Below are 24,387 nucleotides of genomic sequence, written 5' to 3'. Positions count from 1 at the left end.
TTTATATTTATTTTATATAATTATATAATTATTTTTAAAATAATCATAAAAAAATAAGTAAAATACAACATAAATTAATTAAAAGATATTTCTGAAAGTATTTTATTTTTTATTTTTAAGAATAAAAAATAAAAAATAGTTTTTAATTGCAAAACATATTTTGAAAAAAAACTGTTCTAAAAAACAATAGCACATTTAAAGATTAAATCTCTCAACAACAAATGATAACAAAATTTAGGGTTATTTGATTAAAAGGGTCTCTCGAAACCCAATTTTTGAAATTTAACCTCATCCTTTTTTGACATTATTTGAACAAAAATATCCTCATTATTTTCTTGTAAAAATAATCATTTCTTTTAAAACTTACATGTAAATAGCTGAAATAAAAAAGGACATTTATGTCAAAAATTGATTGTTTTTTCATAAAAACATGGGAAGGGTTATATTTTCGATTTTGGGAATTATTTCATCTCTTTTAACCAAATATTTCTAAAATTTATTTTAGGAAGGCCTTGAACTGGGACTTGGCCCAAGCCCAGCACCCTGGTTAGACTATTCAGGAATCTGGCCGAGCCAGCCTCAATTTCCACCTTGTTGAAGCCCAACCCATGCCACTCAATAACATATAATTCTTCCCATCCTAATCTTTTTATTTAATCTATTAATTAATTTGTTTTTTTTTTTTTTGTCCATGACTTGTTGTTTTAGGTTACATTTGATTCTCAGAAAATATTAAGGAGAAAAAATACAAGAAAAATAATTTTCTATGTCTGGTTTACCGTAAATAAAAAAAAAACATAATTAAATTAATTTAACAATGATCCATTTTCAAATTATTTAATTTTTAAGAAAAATAATCAAAATGAGTTTGAATGATTATATCAAAATAATCTATTAATTTTAAATCCATTTTTTTCTTTCATTCTATTTTTTTCTTTTTATTTTATTTGTCCAATATTTTTCTTCAAATTTCTGGAAAACATTCTTGGAAAGAGTTTCAAATTTCATATTCTATATTACGAGAAAAAAATGTTGTAAAATGGAAATGGTCTGATAAAGATCATACGAGGTGGGACACACCAATGGAGCAAAGGGAGCTACATGAGATTTTTCGGAGTCCAATGGTTATATGATATTTTTATAGTGTAGTAGAATGATTTTCTTTCATCCATATATTAGATATAATAATAGGAATAAAATGTTTTTACATCTTCACTTATTTTTTTAGTAAAGAAAAATTTTGGAAAGAGTTTAAATTATTTTATTTAATTTACATGGAATGAAAAATATTTAAAAATTTATAATTTAAATTTTTTTTTTAAAAAAAAAAGAGAGACAAAAAAAAATTATATTATTATTTTTTAAAATCCAAGTATATTTGTTGAATGAGATTCATTTCCCTAACATAATGAATTGCCTGGGTGGAAAGCAATCCAATTGGAGCAATATTGGAATGTCTTCTAACAAATAATGCTCCAATATATATCACTTGATCTTCATCTATGTTAGTGGGTCAACTTTCCTACATTATCTTATTATAATTAGATGGGGCAAATTTGAGATTTATATAAATTTTAATTTACTTTATGTATTTCTTTTTTTTTTCATAAATATAAAATAAAATTGGAAATTAATTTCTCTAAAACATAAAATATAAGCATTGGTAAAAATTTAATTTATTTAATTTACAAATTATATTAAAATTTTCAACATAGGACAAATGAGGATTAATTTTGGCCCAACTAAAGTCAGACTTGAAATAATGGTAGAAATATATTTAAATAATAAGGATATGATCAAAGTGAAGATGACACATCTCATCAATCTTGCTTGGTTGATGTCACTCATTAGAGTTCATTACTAATAGCTACCTTAGGGGATAAGAAAGTAGGGTCTGTTTGGGTATTTTTAAAAATAAGTTTTTATTTTTTAATTATTTTTATTTTTATTTTTAATTTCTTTTATACAATAAGTTGAAGACATGTGAATATTTTTTGTAAATTATTTGAAAATATAGAAAATACTTTGATTTTTTATTTTTTTATACATAAATGAACAATATCCTAACAAAGCAAAAAAAAAAAAAAAATGAATTGCTTTCCTTATAATTCATCGGTCATGATTCCCTCTCAGTTATCACGACAAATTATTCTCTGTTTGCAAAAAAGGATTTTTACAAAAGAGAACATATCAAGAAAACTCTATATCATATTTAGATGTCTAAATAAAATTTTGTTCCTAAAAACAATTAACATTTATCATCTAAACAATGTTCTTTAATGAAAAATACATTTAATAATTAAAAGAATTTTTTAAGAATTTGTTCTAAAATTGAGTTTTTGTTTTTGTTTTTTGAAAATACGTATGCTTATTATAGAGTATTTTAAGAAATTATTTATAATATGAAAAATATTTCAAAAACTTTTTCTTTATATATAAATCAACAATATCATAACAAGTACAGGTAATTCATCAGTCGCAATTCTCTTACCAGTTATCTCAAAGAATTATTCTCAATTTTGAGAAAATTTTGTTACAAATATAATGAATCGAGGAAATCGTATATCATATAATTTTGATTTGTAAATAAAATTTTGTTCCTGAAAACAACTAAAACCGGTTTTTAATGACAATTATGGAAACCTATTGTTTTCGCCTAATAAATAAACCCTAATTGACCCGAGGTTAAAGTTAGTGAAAATTTCCACCACAAAATGATTTCATATAAATATATAGTCAGCTATTGGTGTCATTACACATGCAAGTGGCACGTAACTTTTTTAACTAGGTGAAGTGCATGAGAAAAAGCAAGTTTGAAAAAGATCATGACAGAAGTTGATCCAAATCATTATGCCCCCATGACATTATTCCATGGTAGCTTCACATTATAATGTTTCCTCACAATCTCAACATTGACCAAAATACAATAGTTTAATTTCCCTTCAAAAAAGCTTCAGTTTTTGGTCTGCCTACACATCTTAGCCACATACAATGTTCCTCGAAAAAGGGCCAAAAAGAAAAAAGGATACTTTAGCTTGGGGGCATGCCATGCCTCAATATACATGTTCAAGAACATCATAGAAAAGTTGAATTCTAAAAACCTTTAATGAGAAAATAAAATTATAAAGTACTTTTAAGAACCATTGAAAACATAGATATTTATTTAATTTCACAAAAAAAATAAAATTTAATTAGTTTTTATATTTGAGTTTTAAAAATAAAATTTGGATCCTAAAAATAATTTTTTTTTAAACTTCTTAAAATATTGATTGAGTCTATTTGGCAGTGATTTTATGAAGCAATTTTTATCTTAAAAAGTGTTTTTTTTTTTTAAATTAGGTGGTTGAAAAATTTTATGAAGTACTTTTAAAAATCTGAAAAATCATTTATAGTGTTGTAAGATCACTTATTTTTAAAAACACTTTTAGACTAAACACTTTCATGAAAAATGTTTTAAGTAAAAATATTATTAAACACTCTTATCAACTTCTAATCTAAAAAGTGTTTTTTTAAAAAGTTATGCATTTAGAGTGTGTTTGAGAGTGATTTTAAAAAATGTTTATAATATTTTTAACATTTAAATGATAAAAATTTTAAAGTATTAAAAATATTAAAAGCGTTTTCTAGAATTACTATCAAATGAGATTTTAGAAAATTTATAAAACACTTAAAAAAAATTCTTATAGTGTTTTTTGAGAAACACTTGATAAATAATTCTCCTAAAATCACTTTCATTAAAATCATTTTAAAGAAAATAACTTTAAAATACTTTCTCTTAAAGTGCTTCTTTATAAAATATTATAAGTAATTTTTAAATTTTTTTAAAAGCATTTGTTTTTGGATTTTGTCAAATGTTAGATTTTTCTTCAAAACCGATTTTTTTATTAAAAATGTTTTTTAAAAGTACTATTAAACGGAATCTAATAATTAAAGTTATGAAAGAGAAATAAATGAAGCAGGAGACATAAACTATTAAAACAAATGATGTTCAAAATTTAGAAAAATGTGAAAAATATTAATTAATTTAACTTATTACTTTAAGTTACTTTTTACTTTTTAAGCTTTAAAACGTGTTTGGAGATAATTTTAAAAAACGTTTCTATCATTTTTAACATTTAAACATTAAAAATATTCAAAACACTTTTTAAAATCATTATAAATAGATTTTTAATATTGAATTATTTCATCAAATATATATATTAACATTATAAAATCACCGATTATCGTTATTTTTGGAAGATGAACTTTAACGGTATTTAGTGAATAAAAGATTTAGACAGTTGGATATAAATGATAAGATTTGAAATTAAGATACGGGATTAAACCGGAAACAATGAACTGAAAAATGTATCGGTAGTAACTTTTGAACTTTTGAACGATCACGGAAAAAAATCACATGTGTGCATTGTAGGATGAACTTAATGAAGTAGAAGTAGGGTTTCTATACTGAGTTAATCCACTAACTACATGTATGGTGACAGCAGACTTTCATACAATGACCTCATACCTCAGACATGGCTTGGAGCCTTGGAGTCTCTCTCTCTCTCTCCCATCCCCTCAAACCTTAAAAATAGCAGAATCCAATGCATGAAAGTCAATAAATACCAGACAAGAGCCAGACATGCTCTGACTTAGCCCACCATATAACACAATATATATGTTGTCAAAAATTCATGGTTTCTGTGAACCTGGGGAGAGAGAGAGAGAGAGAGAGAGAGAGAGAGAGGAATGGGTCATTATCATATTTTTTTTCTTGATACAAAGATTAGGGCGAATCCCATTGAGATAATGTGGGTGAAGGTTGCTGGGTTTTGATTAACCCATCTCACCACTACAAGTTGCATGGATGTCTTCTTGTTTCCACCGAAGTCTTTTTTGGTTCAAAGTGGTGCAATTTGTGTCTAGACAATGAAGTCATCTGGCCCCCATTTGGGGCTGTTTGGTTCCAGAGAAAGTTGAGTTGCTTCCCCACCTTCCAAGATGAAAAATCTCCCTAAAGCAACTGGACGTGTCGATATTCTATTGCGTTATTATTATGGCACCAAGGCAAAACCCAATAAGATTAAAGAAAAATGAAAAAAAGAGATTATGAATCTTACAATATTGTCCCCTGGAGATGTATTGAGATTTGACGTCAGTTGTAGTTGGACTTGAAATTTTGAAGTGTAGTGGGATATTTCCATTACATTTTCACAATTATTTCATATTTTGTCCCATAAAAGTTTTTTTTTCTTTTAATACTATCAATTTGGCTTTAATTTTAAGAATTAACTGATTAAAAAGATGAAATATTTCTCAAATTTATGAATCTAACATTTTTCATGTTTTTACGTGAAAAATATTTTTTTTTTACATAAATATTTTATATTATTTTAAATATTTATTCGTGAGATTTGGAAGAAATAATTGTTTTTACTAGAAAATTATGATTATATTTTTATCAAAATAAAACCAAAAAATGATGAATGATTAAATTTTTAAAATTAGATTTTCAATGATTTTTTAATCAAATAATCCTAATTACATATGTATTTAAATTTTTATAATTCTAAAATTCTCCTTTGAAAATCATACATTCCTTTGGAGCTCTAATGCCTAACTACACTCATAAACAAAAAGTTTATTTTTCAAAATTAGATCAAAGCAAATCTGGTTCTAAAAATGGTGTTAACTTTTTAGAATAACTTAAAAAATAAATTTGACAAATTTTGAATTAAAAACAAATTTTTAAAGAATTTATTATGAAAATAAATTAATTTTTTAAATAATTAGAAACTATTTTAAGCTGTTTTTATATAATAATATGAGAAACAATTGAAACATGTTGAATGGATTGAAAACTTTAGTGTTTGAAATGGTTTTAAGGAGAATAAATTAATTATGAGAAATATTTTTTCATATTTGAAATATCAAATAAAATTTCATTAAAAAAAAGAGTTATTCTTGTTAACCAAATCACATACATACCAATAAAAAATAAAGTAAAATAAGAGATTTTTAACATAAAAACACGATTAATGTAATCCTTATATTTATATTTACAAAATGAATCAACATTTAAGAACCCATTAATTAAACGAAAGAAAAAATGTACAATAATAACTTCCACTCTCTTCTCAATTTCAAATAACTTTTCTAAAACAAAACCTTAAATTATAAGAGGAAATATATGATAAGAGCAAACTCGCCATTTATCAAATAAAAAATTTTCAATAACCTCCACGAGCGTAATGAGAAGCTCGATCTCTAATATTATATGCGAAATATAATAAAATTGATTCAGACTTCATAATTCAATAACTCTTAAATTAACATTTATTTCTAAGAGGTTATCAAATATTCCCAAATCATTTCTCACATCAATACCCCTAAACTATAAATAAATAGATACCTATATGAAAAACCATTCACTTAAAGAGAAGAAAAGCAAGGAAGAGGGGGACATTAACAATAAACAAGAGAAGAGAAGAGAAGTGAGAAAAGAGGGAAGAAGTCAAGTCCTAGGATTATTCCCATTATCACAAATGGAGGTGCACTAAGGGAACACAAAATGAATCCTAAGACTTATCTCCTCCACCCACACCCACACCCACACCCACATGGGCCTCCCCCAAGTCAAGACTCAAAGATTGATTTTGACATGTGTCTCCCAACCTTCAAAAACGTCATCATCTCCTTCCATGACTCTTCCTTTCCTTCTTCTTTTGAAACCAACTCCGTCCAATCCACATCTCACCTCAATCATTCATTTTCTTAGACACGCGTCTCCCCTTCATTCCTTCCCTTCTCTTTCCTACTCACTCCCATCAACCTACGTGAGAGTGAGATCAATTTTTCCATCTATTTCTCTCTCTTTCCTCTATTTTCCCCACTTTAAATTTAATGAGTTAATTGATAATGGTGATTGCACTATATACATTTTGTTAAATTGATGTTTAATTAAAAGGGATTATGCACATTTAAATTTATTGAATAACAATAATGATATTTTTTAATTTACGGATAGGTTACTCAAATGATGATTCTTAGGACAGATCTATGTAGTGTATGTCGAATATTATAAAATATTTAGTCTATTCTTATTGAATACTAATTGGTTTTTAGATGAGATTGTCAAAATCTGATCCAATAAAACCTATTTTTTTATGTTGAAGAACGAGATTGTTCACAAATAAATTATAAAATAATAAAAAATTTTAGTTGGATGATATCTTAGTCTCATTCCTCATGGGTTAGATTTGGGAGAAGTCAAGCTTCATAATCATTTCTCTTTATTTTTTTCACTTTAAATTTAATAAACTAATTAAGCAATTAATAATGATGCATGAAGTGTACAAAAGTAATGTTTAATTAAAAGGATATACCATAATTCTAAACATATTTTTTGAGTTGCTTAACAAGATTACTCAAAATTACATAATGACAAGAAGATTTTAGTAGGTGTGAATAGTCACCATAATGAGATTAGTTTTTTTTTTTCTTTTCTTTTAATACCCAACTCACCCCTAATAGCATAGTTGAGTTATTGCTTTATTCCATCACTCTCTTGTCATCCTAGGTATACAAATAATGGATTTATAAACCATCTACATAAGCGAACTTACTTTCACTTCTTTGATATTCCTTGATGTATAACGAATCTACTTAGAAAGGAAAATGACAATCACTTTTTGTTATATTTCATTATCATCCATTTTATTAATTCATAAAAAAACTTAACAATAACTAACGGTATCTTATACTTAAAAGGAAAAAGGAAAAAAGAAAAACAAAAAGGTCTGTTTCATCATTCTTTTTTCTTTTTTTAAAAACAAGTTTTATGTCTATATTTTCCTTTTATTTTTAAAAATTAGTGAAAACATTTTTTACTTATTCTCTAAAAATTGTTTTCTATTTTACTTTGTTTTTAAAAATTGTTTTTAGAAAACAATAACCAAATAATGTTACAAATTTTTTAAAATAGTTTTATGTTTTTAAAAACAAAAAAACTATTTTTAAATTAGAGGGAGAAACATACTCTTACTAACTAATAATTTTTTTATTATCATTTATATCATAAATAGATATTGTGAAGCATACAACATCATTCATGAAAGCAAGAAATAATGATATCAAATAGAAAGAAAGTATGTGACACACTGACATGAATAATAATAATAATAGATTAAGGGTATTTTTGTCTAAATAGGATGATTTTTACAAAATTATTTTTATGATTGAAAGATTATTTTATGCCCAACAAAATTCAAACTTCGTACACATTTTTTATTCCTGAATCTCACCTACTGCACCTTTAAAAACCCTAATGGAGAGTACACCCCATTAGAAACTCAGCAATGGGATTTTGGTAATAATAATGAAAGATAAGGATGAGTTGGGAAGCAGAAGGTGGTAGTGGCGTCGTGTCACCGGAGTCATCTCCGCCAGACTGTAAGCCAATTCCCCCACCTCCATTTCTACCCAAACACATAATAACAACAATAATAATAATAATAGCCCTTTTCTTTCTTTTTTTCTTTCTATGCATGGAAATGTATATTATGAGTTTTTCCTTTTTCTTTTCTTTCTTTCTATTTTCGACTACTATATAAGTCGGTTTCAATTTTATTGTGTAGTTGAAGGAGAAGAGGGGGATAAGCAATGGGGAGAGGGAAGGTGGAGCTGAAGAGAATAGAGAACTCTACAAGCAGGCAGGTGACATTCTCAAAGAGGAAGAACGGCCTTCTCAAGAAGGCCTTTGAGCTCTCCATCCTCTGCGATGCCGAAGTCGCCCTCCTCATCTTCTCCCCCTCCGGCAAGGCTTACCAGTTCGCCAGCCACGAGTCCGTTCTCCTTCATCTCCATTTTTTTCCTTTCCCAATTCACCTAATTTCACTTCTCTGCAACAAAAAAAAAAAAAAAAAAACATGAAATTGATCATCGGTTTCGTTTGATGGGTGCAGCATGGACAGGAGCATAGCCAGGTATAGGAATGAAGTTGGGTTGATGGAATTCAATAATTACCAACGCTCTAGAACAATTGAGGTATCAACTTTAATTTCTTCTCTCAAAATTTTATTTAATTTTTTTATTTTTGTCATATAAATTATAATATGAAGTCTTTTTCCTTCTTCATCATGCGGTCTTTTCTTGCTACAACATATGGGCCTAGGACCTGGATCTCCATGTCTGATCGAGATGTCGATTAATAAAGACAAAAGGGTTAGAAAGAGAATTTGGACAAAAGTTATTGGTGATATTCCATTAATTTAAAGAAAAAAAATGGGAAAATGATGGGTGGGGGATACAAAATCATCTCATCTAATCATGTTTACTCCTACTTTAAAATATTAATCTAATCTTGATAAGGAGGTACAGTTTCAAAGCTTCTTATAATATGAATATATTGCTTATGAAATTGCACCCACATGATCAAATCATGTACACAATTTGATATCTCTAGGAGTTAATTAAGCAAATTTTAAAAGTTGTACACAATTAATCTCCTATTATGTATTAGAGGACTCATAATCACACCATCAATAGATGTGAAAATCAGCAAGATTTGTCACAACTTAATATGTATGCAAGCACCTTGATTAAGTTTTTCTAATGATGTATACCCCTTGTGCTATTAGGGTTTTTCGGTCTCGTAAAGTTGAACACTATGAACTCCACTGAATCTGTACTTGTTTTAAGTGTTTGTAGGAGTGGACTCACGATTTACATTTGATTTCTGATAGCAGTTTTGGATGTCTGAAATCGATAACTTGAGGAGAACAATAGACACCTTGGAAGCAAAACATAAGTATGTAAATTAAATCAGCTGCTCACTATCTTCTTCTTGATCATCTTCATCTTCATCATAATAATCACTGCAGTACGTTATCATAATTGTCATGTGTTGCAGGCATTTGGCCGGAGAAGATTTGTCGACGCTGGGCATGAAAGAGCTAAAACAGCTGGAGAGGCAGCTGAAAAATGGGGTTGAACGAATTCGTGCTAAGAAGGTATAATTCATTCATATATATATATATATATATATATATATACAGAAGGCCAATATATAGAGTGATATGGAGATCGTGTAAATAATATTTACGTAGTACTCATTCTGTTGGCATTCTTTTGAGGCTTAAACCATGGAAAACATCCTCACTGTCATTGATTTCTACTGAGATTCTTTTCGAAAATGAATGATTAATTAATTGTTTGACAATTAGTTAATTTTTTGTTGGACAGAGGCGAATCATTTCGGAGCACATCAGCCTGCTTAAAAAACGTGTGAGACTCTAACCTAATTAACCCAATCCCTTCATCAAATTAAGGTCATGTGTTCAAATTCTTAGGGTCATGGGAAGTTATGCCATTGAAAGACTGTAAATTCTATAAAAATATGGTGGACTCATCATTAATACAATCTAATTAAGTAGACTAGCTGAATGGTATGGAATTCACCAGAAGGTTGATGTGAGCAAGATGAAGCAAGAACTCACATTAACCAGTAGAGGATTCCGATTCCAGAGAATTTGCCTGTATGCTAATGCCCTTACAGAGATTTACTAATTAATGTTTTCTAACTTTCTTTTTGGTCATCACGATCGAGCCAAAAGTAATTCAAAGTTGAACGAAATTAAGTATATTTTTTTTTTTTGAAAAACTTAATCAAATTCGAACTTGTTCATGAAAAATGCAGCAAAGGGCCCTGCAAGAGGACAACACCCGCCTCCAAAAGAAAGTGAGATGTTCAGAACTTCCATCTTATATATACATTTATATAAAGATCTATAGCTTGTTAATTAATTCGATTTTGAAGTCTGCTTTCATTTGTACTATGAGGTTAAGCTGCACGAAGCCAACTTAAACACCAGAGCCTTTGGAGCAGAAGAATGTGATGCATTTGGGAGGTAAGTACTGGTTATTCCAAGTTAATTTATAGAAGATCAATTCTTCTGAAGAACCTAATTTTATGATATCTCCATGGAATAATATGCCCACAATTTGTAAACCTAAGTTGTTATATATTTTAACACCTTAATCTTTTGGGGGAAATTAGGAGCAGTGGCAGCAGTGGTTTTGGCGGTCCACATGACGGGGCTGTGATATGAGAAAGACGGGCGAATGGGCAGCAAGAGCCATCATCAGACTGCAAGAATGTAAGCTACATAATGAAAAAACTTAGGACAAATTTATCGAACAATGGCTTGTTGTGGCTTGAGAACTATTCTTGTTCATGCATGTTCATGAGCTTAATGAATCTTTGCTTAACTGCAGGCTTGCTGATCAGGATGGAGGTGACCCCTAAACCGCAGGCTCCAAATGGCCACCAGTTGCTTGCAGTGTTTTGGATTGTATAGTAGTTGGTGTCAACAAGTTGCTGTCCATGGCTTTATGCCTTATCTTAATCCGGGTGCTTCTGCTTTTTTACTTAGATATTTTGTGAATAACCGTCTCTGGATGTAGACTATTCATCTTCTGTGTTATCTGTACGCATATATATATATATATATACATACATGCGTCGAAATGGATTACTTATCCAAGAAATATTCCACCTAGAAGAAGAAACATTCTTCTCTGTCAGAATAATTTTAGCATGAAGGTCTAGTCAATTACATACAGAATATGCATGCCTTTGATCTATTTTGCTACATAGGACTAGGGTTTTTGTGTTTTCATAAACCCTATGAAACAAACCCCATTACTCCATATTTGCATTGGATCAGCTGCTTCCTCCATTCTCCCACTGCCCATTTCCATATTATCAGAAAATATTAACGCTTAGATACTTTATTAAAGCTTGGCATAATAAAGATGGATACACAAACAAGTACATCACAAGTGATATTCTAATGGGGGAAGTGAACAATTGAGCTTGAAAAAACCTGCAGTGATGGAATTAGTCAAGCCTAAAACGAGCCTGAACAACTGAAATATAGCTTGTAGCTTTGGCATCTACACCTGCATCATCCTGGTATAGGTTGTCTGTGAAACTAAGTGCATCGGTATCGAAATTCGTCGAGAGCTGCTTCTTCTTGATCTGGAGATGATTTGCAGAGGGGTCCATGAGGAACATAGAACCAGTAGAAGAAGGTGGGGTTGGCTTAACCTTGGATGTCATGACCAACTTTCTCCTGATGGCTCTGAGCTTCTGATGGGAATCCATTGTTTTTTTATGCTTCTGTTGCCTGTTGGTGGATATCTATGTGGTGAGTTCTTCACTGCAAAGGGAGGAGGGTTTATATAGGGTTTGTTTGGGAGTTGAGTTCATATGGGGAGGTGGGGAATGATATATGTGATGAGAACAAAAGGCAACATGACAGTACTGCTCATGATCATATCTTTTCTTCACTGTTTGAAAGTAATCATGGAGCTAGCTTTACCTTGCATCCTGGATATATTCCCATTTCTTGGAGATTTTTACAAGGATTTGAAAGATACCCTTCAAAGATGTGAACTTATCAAATTTTCTTACAATTGATTTGGAAACTAAGCAAACTCTTCTATTATTAAAAGAACCTTACATACATATAGTATGTTTTTGGAAATAGGATCAGATGCTCTTGGAGAGAAAAGTTTCTAAGAAAGGCTTTGAAACCCTTTTTACAATTTTTTAAGGCAAGCTTTTTATTATTACTTAGATCTTGTTTGAAATATATATATTTTAATCAAAAGCTTAAGATAAATCAATTCAAATTTTCAAAGAAACGATTAATCTTGACATATTGTACCAAACTTTATATTAAAATTCATGTCTTTTAATAAAATTATTAAATTTAAAAAAGAGATCGTATCCTCTCAAAAATCAATCTCAACAATGTCTTCATTGTTAAGTTAAGAGCCTGAAATCCCTGATTAAAACAACTTATTATTATTTATATGATTATGTCTAAGTTTAGCTAATGACCATAATGATTCTGTTGGTACCTGTACAGTAATTACTCCTTTAACCAAAATTGGTCATATGCTTCCTCACACATTTGAATATTATTCCACCAAGTTGAAATTGATTAAGATTCAAGTTCATCCACCTCCCCCCCACCCCCCCGGAATAGAGATAGATATAGAAATAGTAGGTCAAAGATTTCATTTTAGCCTAATGATTAAGTACTGGATATTATTAAGTGCTGGTTAAGATAATCCCATGGTATAATCCTCCCCCGACCAAAAAAAAGGAAGAAAGAAGAAAATATCAAAGATCATGACATGACTCATTCAACCAGCCTGGCTCTGATATTTTTTTAGTCTCAAACTTAGATATTTTTTTAGGGTAAATGGACTGAACAGTCTGATTTGCTTTCACTTTATCTTCCAAAAGATGAAGAAGACAGCCAAGTAGATAAAATGATGCTCCACTTTATCTTCTATTGAATTAAGCTACAGTGGTCACACATCCATTTAGTGTTGCTTTACTCCAACATGTGGGAAACAAGTACCCATGTAGACTTAGGAAGATTCCATCGGCTCTGCACTTGTATATCATACTTGTGTATCACTCATGATATCATATATGTTGGAGATGCTTGTTAATCCTTGTGCCATAGACCACGCACCATGGGAGAAAAAAAACTCTAATGTTCACTTTTTAATACTCGCCTTTTGATCATGTGGACGTATCGTCGTGTTTTAAAGCTGGGTGGGCCTTGACTTAGAGCGATGCTCGTTACACTTTTGAGAATATCACTATTGTCAGGGGGTGAGACATGGAGTAATAATTGAGGTGGAGGTCGGAATGACAAAAATTTAATTTAAAATCCTAAATTGAAGGCGAAGACCCCATTACCCACCCTCATCGCCTCAATTATTATTATTATTATTATTATTATTATTATATGATTTTACTAAATATAAATTTTTTAAGAATAATAAATTATATATAATTTAATATTTTAAAAATAAAAAATTAATATGAGTATTAAATATATTAATTTATATATAATTTTACATTAAATCCTACAAAATAGGAGGATGAGAGTATTCTCGAACTTGGCATGCCCTATTTACATCTCTAATCTTATGATATGTTTTTATTTTCCCAAACTAGGTTAAAATTAGTCCTAACCTTTCAATTTTTGAGTTGATTTTTCTCTCTTTTTTCAAAATGGGTTTTAACGAAGTTCTATTAACAAGATTTGGATAAGATAAAAAAAAAAAAAAAATCATACTATTAAAATTTGGGTGAACCAAATCGTATTAAGAGGAAAGGACAAACTTTAAGCTTTCAATTTTAAATTTTAAATTTTAAAATACTTTCAAATTAAAAAAAAATATTATACAATTTTTTCCTTTTAAAGAAAAGCTCTATTTTATTGGATTGAATACAAGCTAAGGGACTAAAGTTGTGCCTAGTACTCTGAGAAGAGAAGTAAGAAGCTACAAAGGAAAGAAAATAAATAATAAATAAATTAATAAATTATTTTTATGTGGTATTTTAAATTCTTTTCATTTATTTTAACTCGGGTTAAATGCACTCTATTCCTCTAATTTTTTACATGTTTTTTATTTTGCCCCTCATATTGACATTTTATCTCTTAACCATTTAAATATCCCACTTTGCCCCTAATTACAAATCTTTCATAAAATTATAAAAGAGATTGTTTCTTTTAGTACTTTGGTTTGAACACCAATATAAGTTTCAAATGCTTTTAAAATATAATTTCTATCGATTTTAATTTTTTATTTTAAAGAGATGTTTATATTACTGTTTGTAATTTTCTCACATAGCCACCAAGTGTGTCAACTTTGAACTTCGGTAATAGACGTTTTTCTTTGCATTTTAGTAGTTTTTTTTTTATTACTTAACAAACTATTTGTTGACTTTTTTAATAAGTTTAGGATCAATGTATTGCATTTCAATAAATTTGAGGAGTAAGATGTTGAATTTTTAATGTAAGAGGATAAAATGAAAAACAGGCTAAAACAAGCACTTCATTTTTCAAAATTAAGACCAAATTCATGACAAATTTGAATCGAGATAAATCTAGGAGATCAAATAAGAGAATTATATAATTTATCTTTTTAGTTTTAAAAATATTATATAAGATTGTACTCACGACTTTATTAATATAAATTTGATTTAATCTATATTTTTTGTTTTTTAATTTTATAGATATTTTTTTATTGATATTCTTTTCAATAACAATTTTCATGTGGTTAAAAAACCTCTTAGAAACCACTCCTTTTTAAAATATTAGATCAGGTTGAATTAGCCTATTTAGATAGTGATTTTAAAAAACGTTTTTAATATTTCTAATTTTTAAATGGTAAAATTTTTCAAGTGATAAAAATATTGGAAGTGTTTCCTAAAATCATTGACAAATGGGCTCTTCGGCACCCAAATCCATTTCCGACACATAACGCACGAACATATATCACATCAATGCTCATTGATTTCATACAGTAAAAAATTATGAAAATTTTGAAAGAAATTATACAAATTTTAGAAATTTATCAAGAATATTTTCTGAGTTTCCTTTTTAGAAAAAACAGAATATCATGTAAATAATAATATAAACATTACAGCCATATTGGGCTGGTTCGGGTTTTGAAAGGCTACGCCCAGTCCAACATTGGTTGGCGCTTGGGGCCACTCAAATGATAAAGTTACTTCCATGACCCAAGTTGCCTCGTGCCATGGCTAGCCCAAGCCTGTACCCCATTTCCAAGCCCAACCTCGAAGAACTTTGGGCCCAAAGGATATCGGGTCATTTAAGTCCAAATGAGACCAAGCCTAAGCAACAAAGCCAGTCGGCTGAGAGAGAGAGAGGAGAGAAATGGCGAGTCTGCTTCGAGTTTGCAGAAAAGCCCTAACCTCCACGGCCACGGCTCAGCCGCTTCTCCGGAGGGGTTACGCCGTCGAATCCGCGGCAGCGATACGAGAATCTCCGGATCGAGTGAAATGGGACTACAGAGGACAGAGAAGGATAATTCCACTGGGGCAGTGGCTCCCGAAGATCGCCGTCGACGCCTACGTGGCTCCCAACGTCGTTCTCGCCGGCCAGGTCACCGTAGGGGACGGATCGTCCGTTTGGAACGGCTCCGTTCTTCGCGGCGATCTCAACAAGATCACCATTGGGTTTTGCTGTAATATTCAGGAGAGGTGTGTTATCCACGCTGCTTGGAATTCTCCTACAGGTCAGGATTTTCTCATTGTTTGGATTTTTCTATTTCTGTTTGGTTGGTGAGAAAACTGAGATCAAAGAGATAAAAGATGTTGGGTTTTTGTTTTGTTTTGTGTTCAACTAATAAGCCAAATAGGTTGTCGTAGGGTTAGTTGAGATCAGAAACTATGAATGTTTATAGAAGTTTAGAATTTTAGTTTCTTGTCTTAGCCTACATTTGCGTCACAACTCACAACCAAACAGAGGATTGTAGAAATCGATATTTCTAACGATTCCATTGGCGTTCTTCGGTAGCAAATAATGTTCGTCTAAGGAAAATTTGATTGTCCACATGGCTTATTTTAATGCTGTATAAAATTGGAAGAGTGACTGTATATGGTTTGGAATTGAATTTTTCTTGCCTGCATGAGGGTAAAGTTAGGGTTTAGTGTTAGCAGTTAGGTAAATTCAAAAGCCTGCAACATGAATCAGTAGAGGCCAGAAGCTATGCAGTCTGAAATATTGTTTAGTTTATTTCGAGCTCAAAAATGCAAAATCAGTAACTATGGGGCAACTCAAAATTGCCTAACCTATGAAATTTCCCAAATTTGTTTTAAGGAGGTCTAGCCCCGTATTGTTTACTCTGCATTATAAGGAACTTTTTGTGTCCTAATTCGGCTGAAAATAAGAAGGGGTCTTGGTGAGGATGGCTTAGGGATATGTTATTGCTAAATTGTGAGGTCTATAATTGATGTCTTTTTGTGATATTTTTCTTCCTAACTAGTACTACAAAACATCTGGGTTAATGATTATTTGAGCCTCATCGTTTCTTATTGGGGATTCTCTGAAGTCAGTGGTCCCTGAATAATGGTGGATGATTATTTAGAGGCTGGAATATTTGAAATCCCATGCCTGTGAGGTATGGACTGAGTTTTGCAAATTTTAAGATGCCACATCATACCTCCTTTATCACAATGGTTTTAGTAAAGTTATGAGACACCTTGATATAAGACAATCCTATGATGGTTGCCTACATTCAAATAGGTGGATTATGGCTTTTATTTTTAGGGTTTAAGGAGAGGAACAAGGTATAAAGTTTATTATAGTAAAATAAAATAAAAATATACAGAGAATGAAAATAACAAGAAGAAGGAATGGAAACCTTAGAGTTGCATTAAAGCTTTCTAAGAGTCTCACTTAGAAGAAAACCAATGAAGTCTTACCATTAAAAATTGCAAAGTATACAAGAAAACATGATATTATTAATCATTAATCCATTACTTTGGTTTACATCAATCTAATTCTAATTCTCCTTTGACTTAATTAGCTACGTATAATTTGACTCTAATAAATACTAATCTTAATTTGTATTGTTTTCGCCGCTTTTAGGCGTTTCTAGTGCAAGCCCTTTATTTACCTATAAAAAAAAATACTAATCTTAATTTAATTCCAACTAGTATTAATCTCAATTTAATTCCAATTAATACTAATTTTTCTTTCTTGATGTATATCTTGGAGATTCATCCTCATCAATTGCCCCAACTTGAAAAAAAAGTCAACCTCAAGTTTTAGTTATTTTCCACGGCCAATTGAAATTTCGAGCAATGTCTTCCACCTTTTCTTTCTTTTTCAACTCTTTACCACGATAAAATAGGATTTCAAGATCTCTTCAACTTGTTCAATTTCATGAAAGATTTTCCAATGTTGTGAAATAAGTTGACGGTTGTCGAAATAATTATGTATCATCAACAAGCTTGTGGCAAGTTGCTTTCCACACTCTTCTTGTAAATTGTCTTGTAGAAGAATCTAAGATTCTTGAATTCCCTATAATCAAAAAGAAATTTCAACAATTCTTATTATATGATCATAGGATTCTTCATGTTTGCCATGAATCATGATAATATTCTGCCTTGGAAAGTCAAGGACTGGTTCTTCTAAAGCTTTTGCAACTTCATTAAGCTCTCCTATAGGTTGTTCTAGAATCAGTTCCATTACCTCTTGCATTCTAGATTTATCATTGACAATTTCTTTCTCTTTACTTGCAACTTCAAATTACCTCTTAATGGGAATATTTGATGGCTCTTTTGAGTTCAATGATGTTAATTTTTCCTCTGATTGCTATGATGGAATTTCCTCTATTGGACAAAGGATCTTCTTATACCCATTGCACACAAGTGTGTAACTATTCTCATATCCATCATGTTGGACCCTTTCATAAAAAATTCACAGTTTTCCAAGCACAATATGAACAACTTTCGTTCGCAAAACATCACACCATATTGATAACTCAAAATTGTTACTGAAATTAAATGTTACTAGACAATGAGAATTCACCAAAATAGATATGTTATCTACCCATGCTATTTGATAGGGATTTGGATGCTCTCCTGTCTTTAGGTTAAGCTTCTCAACAAGTTCCTCTAAAGCTAAGTTGTAACTACTACCTTCATAAAAAATCATAATACATAGTCTCCTTTGGCAGGTAACACGAGTTTGGAAGATGCTAGTACATCGTCAATCCTTTTCGTCATTTAGCCTTGGTATGTTCATTAATAGTTGCATAAAAAAGTTGTAACCTTGAGTCACTCTTTTGGCGCCTCTTTTTAATTTATCTTTCTCTTTATCTATAAAAAAAATGTTGCTTTGCTCCTCAATTGCATATGTCTTCAAGCCAAGAACTTTTGCTCTTATACCAAAACTGATGTAGAGCAACACTAGGATGGTTGCCTATAATTAAATAGGTGAATTAGGATTTTTATTTTTTTAGGGTTTAAGGAGAGGAATAAGGTATAAAGTTTATGGTAGCAAAATAAAATTAAAAAATATAGGGAAAAAAGATAAGGAGAATAAGGGATAGGAACCTTGGAGTTGTACTAAGGCCTTTTAGGAGCTCACATCAGTGGAGTTTCACCATTGAACATGGTAAAGTACGCGATAAAACATGATATTATTAATTTTCAATCAAATGCTTTGGTTTACATCAATTGGCTCTATTTATAGGCTTCTCTAAGAAATCCAAAGTCTACTAAAATTCTAATAACCTATTATGACTCTAATTTTAATTCTCCTATAACTAAGCTAGCTACTCATAATTTGACTCTAATAAATGCCAATCTTAATTTAGTTCTAACTAGTACTAATCTCAATTTAATTCCAACTAATATTAATTCTCTTTCTTGATGTATATCTTGGAGATTCATCATCATCACACCCCATTATCCTAGAATATATAGATGGATTTTAAAGTTTAGGAGCTTTGTTAGGGGGATTTGTGGCACTTGCATGGTCCAGTGGCCCAAAAGCTATGGTCCATGATTTTAATGTTATTCCGGATACCATTGTTTTCCTGGAGAAGATGCAAGAGGTCTTTGATAGCTGCATGGAACATTGATCAGAAAAGGCAAAAGGAAGGTGTGGAAAGTGGTGTTTGTTTTTTGACTGAATAAAAAAGGTCAAAATATTTGGTTTTTTCTATTTAGCTAAAAGTAACCTGTTGATATCAATCAATATAATTAAACATAATAAGTTCACTTTGATTATATTAGTTGTTATCAATATATTACTTTTAGTTGAATATAAAAAGTTAAATATTTTGGCTTTTTTTATTCAGTCAAAAAACAAACACCACCGAAGTTAGCCTTTCTTTGTGTATCCTAGTGTATTTGGAAGGACCATAATGAAAGATATTTTCAGGGACTGAAGTTACTGGAGTGGAAGCTGAAAGAAACAGTTTGATATCTTTCTTTTGTTGAACACTGGAGTGTAACTCATCTGGGAAAAGGTCTTTTTTTCAATAGAATTTATCAATGGTTTAGGCTGCCTTGACTGAGGCTTTAGCACTTCTCCTTTTTATCTTTGGTTGCTTCGTGCCTGCATACCGTGGATGTACCTGGATTGTACACTGTTTTGGCATTTTTTAAAAATTGTGTGCTTATATATATGTATATATATGTATGTATGTATATATATATATATATATATATATATATATATATTAAGGAGTTGATGCAAGCAAACTGCCATTAGGTTTCTTGGTGAATGGGTACGGAAAATTTACACTCTGATGTAAAACCTTTGTTGATTGCATTTTTTCATCTTGTTTTGATCATTTTTCTGAATTTCTTTTTTGTTTTGTTTTGCTTTTTTTTTTCCCCGTTAAGAAACCAAGAGTTGACACGTATAATATAGCTTAAAAAACAAACACCACCGAAGTTAGCCTTTCTTTGTGTATCCTAGTGTATTTGGAAGGACCATAATGAAAGATATTTTCAGGGACTGAAGTTACTGGAGTGGAAGCTGAAAGAAACAGTTTGATATCTTTCTTTTGTTGAACACTGGAGTGTAACTCATCTGGGAAAAGGTCTTTTTTTCAATAGAATTTATCAATGGTTTAGGCTGCCTTGACTGAGGCTTTAGCACTTCTCCTTTTTATCTTTGGTTGCTTCGTGCCTGCATACCGTGGATGTACCTGGATTGTACACTGTTTTGGCATTTTTTAAAAATTGTGTGCTTATATATATGTATATATATGTATGTATATATATATATATATATATAGATAGATAGATAGATAGATAGATAGATAGATAGATAGATAGATATAAAGGTCTTGTTGTGAGGAAGGCAGGGGCTAAAAGCATTGCAGTCACCATTCAGCCATTATTGCTGTGGTGCCTCAGGCTGGAAAGTGAGATGGTAATTGACCACATGGGCTCTGGGGCGAGCACACCAGGCTTAGAATAAGCTAATGTATGGCTTGTTAAGGAGTTGATGCAAGCAAACTGCCATTAGGTTTCTTGGTGAATGGGTACGGAAAATTTACACTCTGATGTAAAACCTTTGTTGATTGCATTTTTTCATCTTGTTTTGATCATTTTTCTGAATTTCTTTTTTGTTTTGTTTTGCTTTTTTTTTTCCCCGTTAAGAAACCAAGAGTTGACACGTATAATATAGCTAGCTTCCCAGTTTGGAGTTAGTTATGCCCATCACAGGCATAAACTGGTTTGTTTGGGGATCTCACTATTCTATCTTTCAGTTGTTAGCTTCCTTCAAATTTCTATATAGTAGGTTACCTAATCTAACCTGAGCAGGGTTTGGTGGGGAAGTCCAGTGAAACTTGTGGCTTGCAACTTCTAAGAAGGCTTTGGCAAGATTCTTCTTTAGTAGGGTGTCTGGTGTTGCTCTTTTATACAACATTAGCACCTCCTGCTGCTTCTGCCATGATGATTTATATACTCACTTATGTTAGTAATGACAAAGGATTCTACTTTTGAGGATTGCTTTCCCTGGTATCCTCCCAGTATTTTGTTATCTGGTAGTTTTTGAATCAGCTCTTCAGATGTTTGAAAATTAAGTGGGTTACCTTATATTAGTTTTGAGGTTTGCTTTCCTCTGCATCCTCCCAATATTTTGTTATTTTGTGAGAGCTGGTAGTTTTTGAATCAGCTCTTTGTAAATTTGACAACAAAGTTGATTACCATACAACCTGATCTTTCCTAGATCTGCTATGGTACCATATTTCTTCTTGCATTGTCATATGATGCTTGTCTTTGTTCTCTTGATGCACAGGTCCATACTTTGAATGTGAATTGTTATGTGATGTTGTTGGAGATATTCATAAAATCTCTTTCATGTGCAGATAATTGATGAGAATTATTTTGGGTCAAGCAAAACTATAACTAAGATAGTAATACATATATCACAATTTTTTCATTTTGAATGTAAAAATAAATCATGAACAAACCCACAAGCAAATCCTGTATGATATTATCTGATCTTTACTGAGGACTTTTCAGTTGATACTCAATTTCTTTCCATACATCAGGATTACCAGCACACACATTCATCGAGAGGTACGTGACAGTTGGTGCATACAGTCTGTTGCGGTCTTGCACGATCGAACCTGAGTGCATTATTGGGCAACACTCCATCCTTATGGAAGGTTCTTTGATGGAGACCCACTCTATCCTTGAAGCTGGATCTGTTCTTCCCCCAGGAAGAAGAATACCGACGGGTGAACTATGGGCTGGGAACCCAGCAAGGTTTGTCCGAACTCTGACCCATGAAGAGACCCTAGAGATCCCTAAACTTGCTGTCGCTATCAACGACCTGAGCACAAGCCATTTCTCAGAGTTCCTCCCTTACTCAACAGCATACCTGGAGGTCGAGAAGCTGAAGAAGTCCTTTGGGATTTCAATTTGATGATCTTTGATACCATGCTCTGTATCTGTTAGTTTGTTTTTGTTCTCCTTAAAGGGAAATAATCAAAGTCTCCAAAGACTAGTAAAAAGCTTTGGTGATCCTTGTCTTTTTATTTGATTTTGAAGCCCAGCAGAAGAACTGGATTATACTGGTGTCTAGCGAGACTCAAGGAATTTGCAGAGTGATTTGTATTGAAGCTCTATTGAGGCTCTGAATGCTGATAATGTTAATTTAAGTAACTTGAGTTACCACTTAGGCATGTAAATGGGCCAGGCCTGGACCCTTTGGCTTGGGCTCACCATGCCCTTACTTGGCCCAAAATTTTGGGATCAACCCATTCGGGCTGGCTTCGGGTCGGTGAACATCTTTAGAAAAATAAGCTCAAATAAAGTTGGATTTGATAATTTCAATAAACCATCATATTCAATAGCTTTATGTTGGAGTTAAATTTGAATTGACCGGTAATCAAATAAATAAATAAAAAAGGTAATTCCATACCATAGTAGTAGTGAAACCTAGTGGACAAATGATCAAATTGTCTAGTCTCAAGCGGGTGTCAAATCTAATTCCATTTAGGGCTTTATATAAAACAAGCACTAGAGAATGGAGAAAATAAGACAAAAATATTAGGTATATGGTAGGCAAATAATACTGGCTAGCGAATCTATGGCTTCTTTGTGTCTTTAGTGGAGGAGAGATCCACCGAAGCTTCCCCATCATTAACAATTCTAAACATCAATTATTCATTATTTCTCCTCGTAAATACTCCTTATTTTCTCTTCTCATTAGTGTTTCTACTTCTAGACACCTTCCAAAAATTCGTCAAGAAAATGTTACACCACCATGACACCCTCGTTAAAAAGCTTATATTATAACATAAAATATCACTTATTTTAATAAAAATGAAACTTTTAGGGTTATGAAATGTTACATTGGTAACTTGAATATCCTTTCCTTTTGGCCATAAATCCTATGGATCTTGCCTAAAATGATCCCATCTGCTAATTATTTGGCCCAAAAAGTGAAGGGTACTTAATGATTGGATTACCCAATTATTTTAATAAAGTGGGCGAGCCAAAACTTCCAACATTTTGATAAATGATGACCTAAAACGAATCTTCTAGGGTGGTTTCAAGGGGTAAGTAGGGCCTATTAGGATATTACTGATGATACGTATAATTTTAATGGCACATAATCCCACCAAGGTCAGACCAAATAAAAAAATATATATATCCAATTGGGCTGGCCACCATAACATTATGTGTTGTGGAGCATATCGTGTTCCACTTCATTGCAAATTGGCAAAGTTGGAACACCTAATTAAACTTGGACTCATCATAAATTGGAATATAAGTCCACTATGACAACAATATTTAAAGAAGGAAAAAGTACATACATAAACCTATTTATAATATTTATTTTATTTTTTATTTTAAGTTAAAATCAAAATCATAATTTTAAAAAAATTATATTATCCTCGTACATGTTTTATACATATGAATCCATTTATTACGTAAATTAAAAAACGACTTTTATAAAACTCATATTTTCTTTACTTTCGTTGTCCATCTAAAACTCTTTTGATGAAAGTTGCTTCAACAAATAGAAAAATGTTGCTACATTTTAAATTTTGATTTTATCTTCTATTTTTTAAAGTTTGAAAAGTTCTTATTACCTATTTATAAAAATAAAATCCAAACACTATTAAAAATTATGTTTTATCTTCTTATACCACTTTTTAACTTTCAACTCTCAAATTTATCTATTTGCCACCGGTTAAATATTATTTTACCCACGAGGTCATAAGATAACAATGATGATGTTATTCTAGTAGAACTGGTCTAATTAAACAAATGGGCTTACTATTAGAAGCACTAATTATTAAAAAATATAAAAAATAATTTATTTATTTATTTATTTTTAAAAAGGCTGATAAGAAAAGGTACCGCCTAGTAATTAAACAAGGTGCCAATGTCATCAACCACTACAGCATGGGCTCTGTGGAAGACCTAATGGAAAATTATCTCTCTTCTAAATGAAACAAAGATTTGGACATCTCAACCATTCTTTTCTCTTGCTGATCTCCATTTTTTTTCCAAAATCTTTC

General features: G+C 31.1%; 2 protein-coding genes across 12 annotated transcripts; both read left to right on the top strand.

The window, feature by feature from the left end:
* The first annotated feature begins 8,339 nt into the window (after window positions 1–8,339).
* On the top strand, window positions 8,340–11,410 carry LOC117904343 (MADS-box transcription factor 15-like). 11 transcript variants are annotated; one of them, XM_034816916.1, is made up of 10 exons: window positions 8,340–8,430; window positions 8,616–8,822; window positions 8,943–9,024; window positions 9,726–9,787; window positions 9,890–9,989; window positions 10,222–10,263; window positions 10,676–10,717; window positions 10,825–10,886; window positions 11,036–11,135; window positions 11,254–11,410. In XM_034816916.1, exons 2-9 carry the CDS (start codon window positions 8,641–8,643, stop codon window positions 11,085–11,087), a joined length of 624 nt encoding a protein of 207 aa, XP_034672807.1. In that variant the 5' UTR covers window positions 8,340–8,430; window positions 8,616–8,640; the 3' UTR covers window positions 11,088–11,135; window positions 11,254–11,410. The 11 variants fall into 11 exon arrangements, with proteins under 11 accessions (XP_034672807.1, XP_034672804.1, XP_034672808.1 ...); XM_034816913.1 differs by having other exon boundaries at window positions 10,819–10,886; XM_034816917.1 differs by having other exon boundaries at window positions 9,723–9,787; window positions 11,042–11,135.
* Window positions 11,411–15,717: 4,307 nt separating this feature from the next.
* LOC117905145 (gamma carbonic anhydrase-like 2, mitochondrial) lies at window positions 15,718–22,535 on the top strand. Its single transcript, XM_034818061.1, has 2 exons — window positions 15,718–16,113; window positions 21,904–22,535. The coding sequence occupies exons 1-2, from the start codon at window positions 15,753–15,755 to the stop codon at window positions 22,278–22,280; spliced, it is 738 nt and encodes a 245-aa protein (XP_034673952.1). The 5' UTR covers window positions 15,718–15,752; the 3' UTR covers window positions 22,281–22,535.
* The last annotated feature ends 1,852 nt before the right edge of the window (window positions 22,536–24,387 follow it).

The sequence above is a fragment of the Vitis riparia genome, chromosome 17, assembly GCF_004353265.1.
Source record: "Vitis riparia cultivar Riparia Gloire de Montpellier isolate 1030 chromosome 17, EGFV_Vit.rip_1.0, whole genome shotgun sequence".
NCBI classification, from domain to species: Eukaryota; Viridiplantae; Streptophyta; class Magnoliopsida; order Vitales; family Vitaceae; genus Vitis; species Vitis riparia.
The sequence above is the reverse complement of the archived record's forward strand: the minus strand, read 5'-3'. Positions and strand labels throughout refer to the sequence as shown.

Bases quoted from the DNA above. Each gene is read 5' to 3' on its own strand.
- LOC117905145 (XM_034818061.1), top strand. From the start codon at position 15,753: ATGGCGAGTCTGCTTCGAGTTTGCAGAAAAGCCCTAACCTCCACGGCC. The intron at 16,114-21,903 runs GTCAGGATTTTC...TCCATACATCAG, and splicing joins TGCTTGGAATTCTCCTACAG to GATTACCAGCACACACATTC.
- LOC117904343 (XM_034816910.1), top strand. From the start codon at position 8,641: ATGGGGAGAGGGAAGGTGGAGCTGAAGAGAATAGAGAACTCTACAAGC. The intron at 8,823-8,942 runs GTCCGTTCTCCT...TGATGGGTGCAG, and splicing joins TACCAGTTCGCCAGCCACGA to CATGGACAGGAGCATAGCCA. The intron at 10,264-10,675 runs GTGAGACTCTAA...TGAAAAATGCAG, and splicing joins TCAGCCTGCTTAAAAAACGT to CAAAGGGCCCTGCAAGAGGA.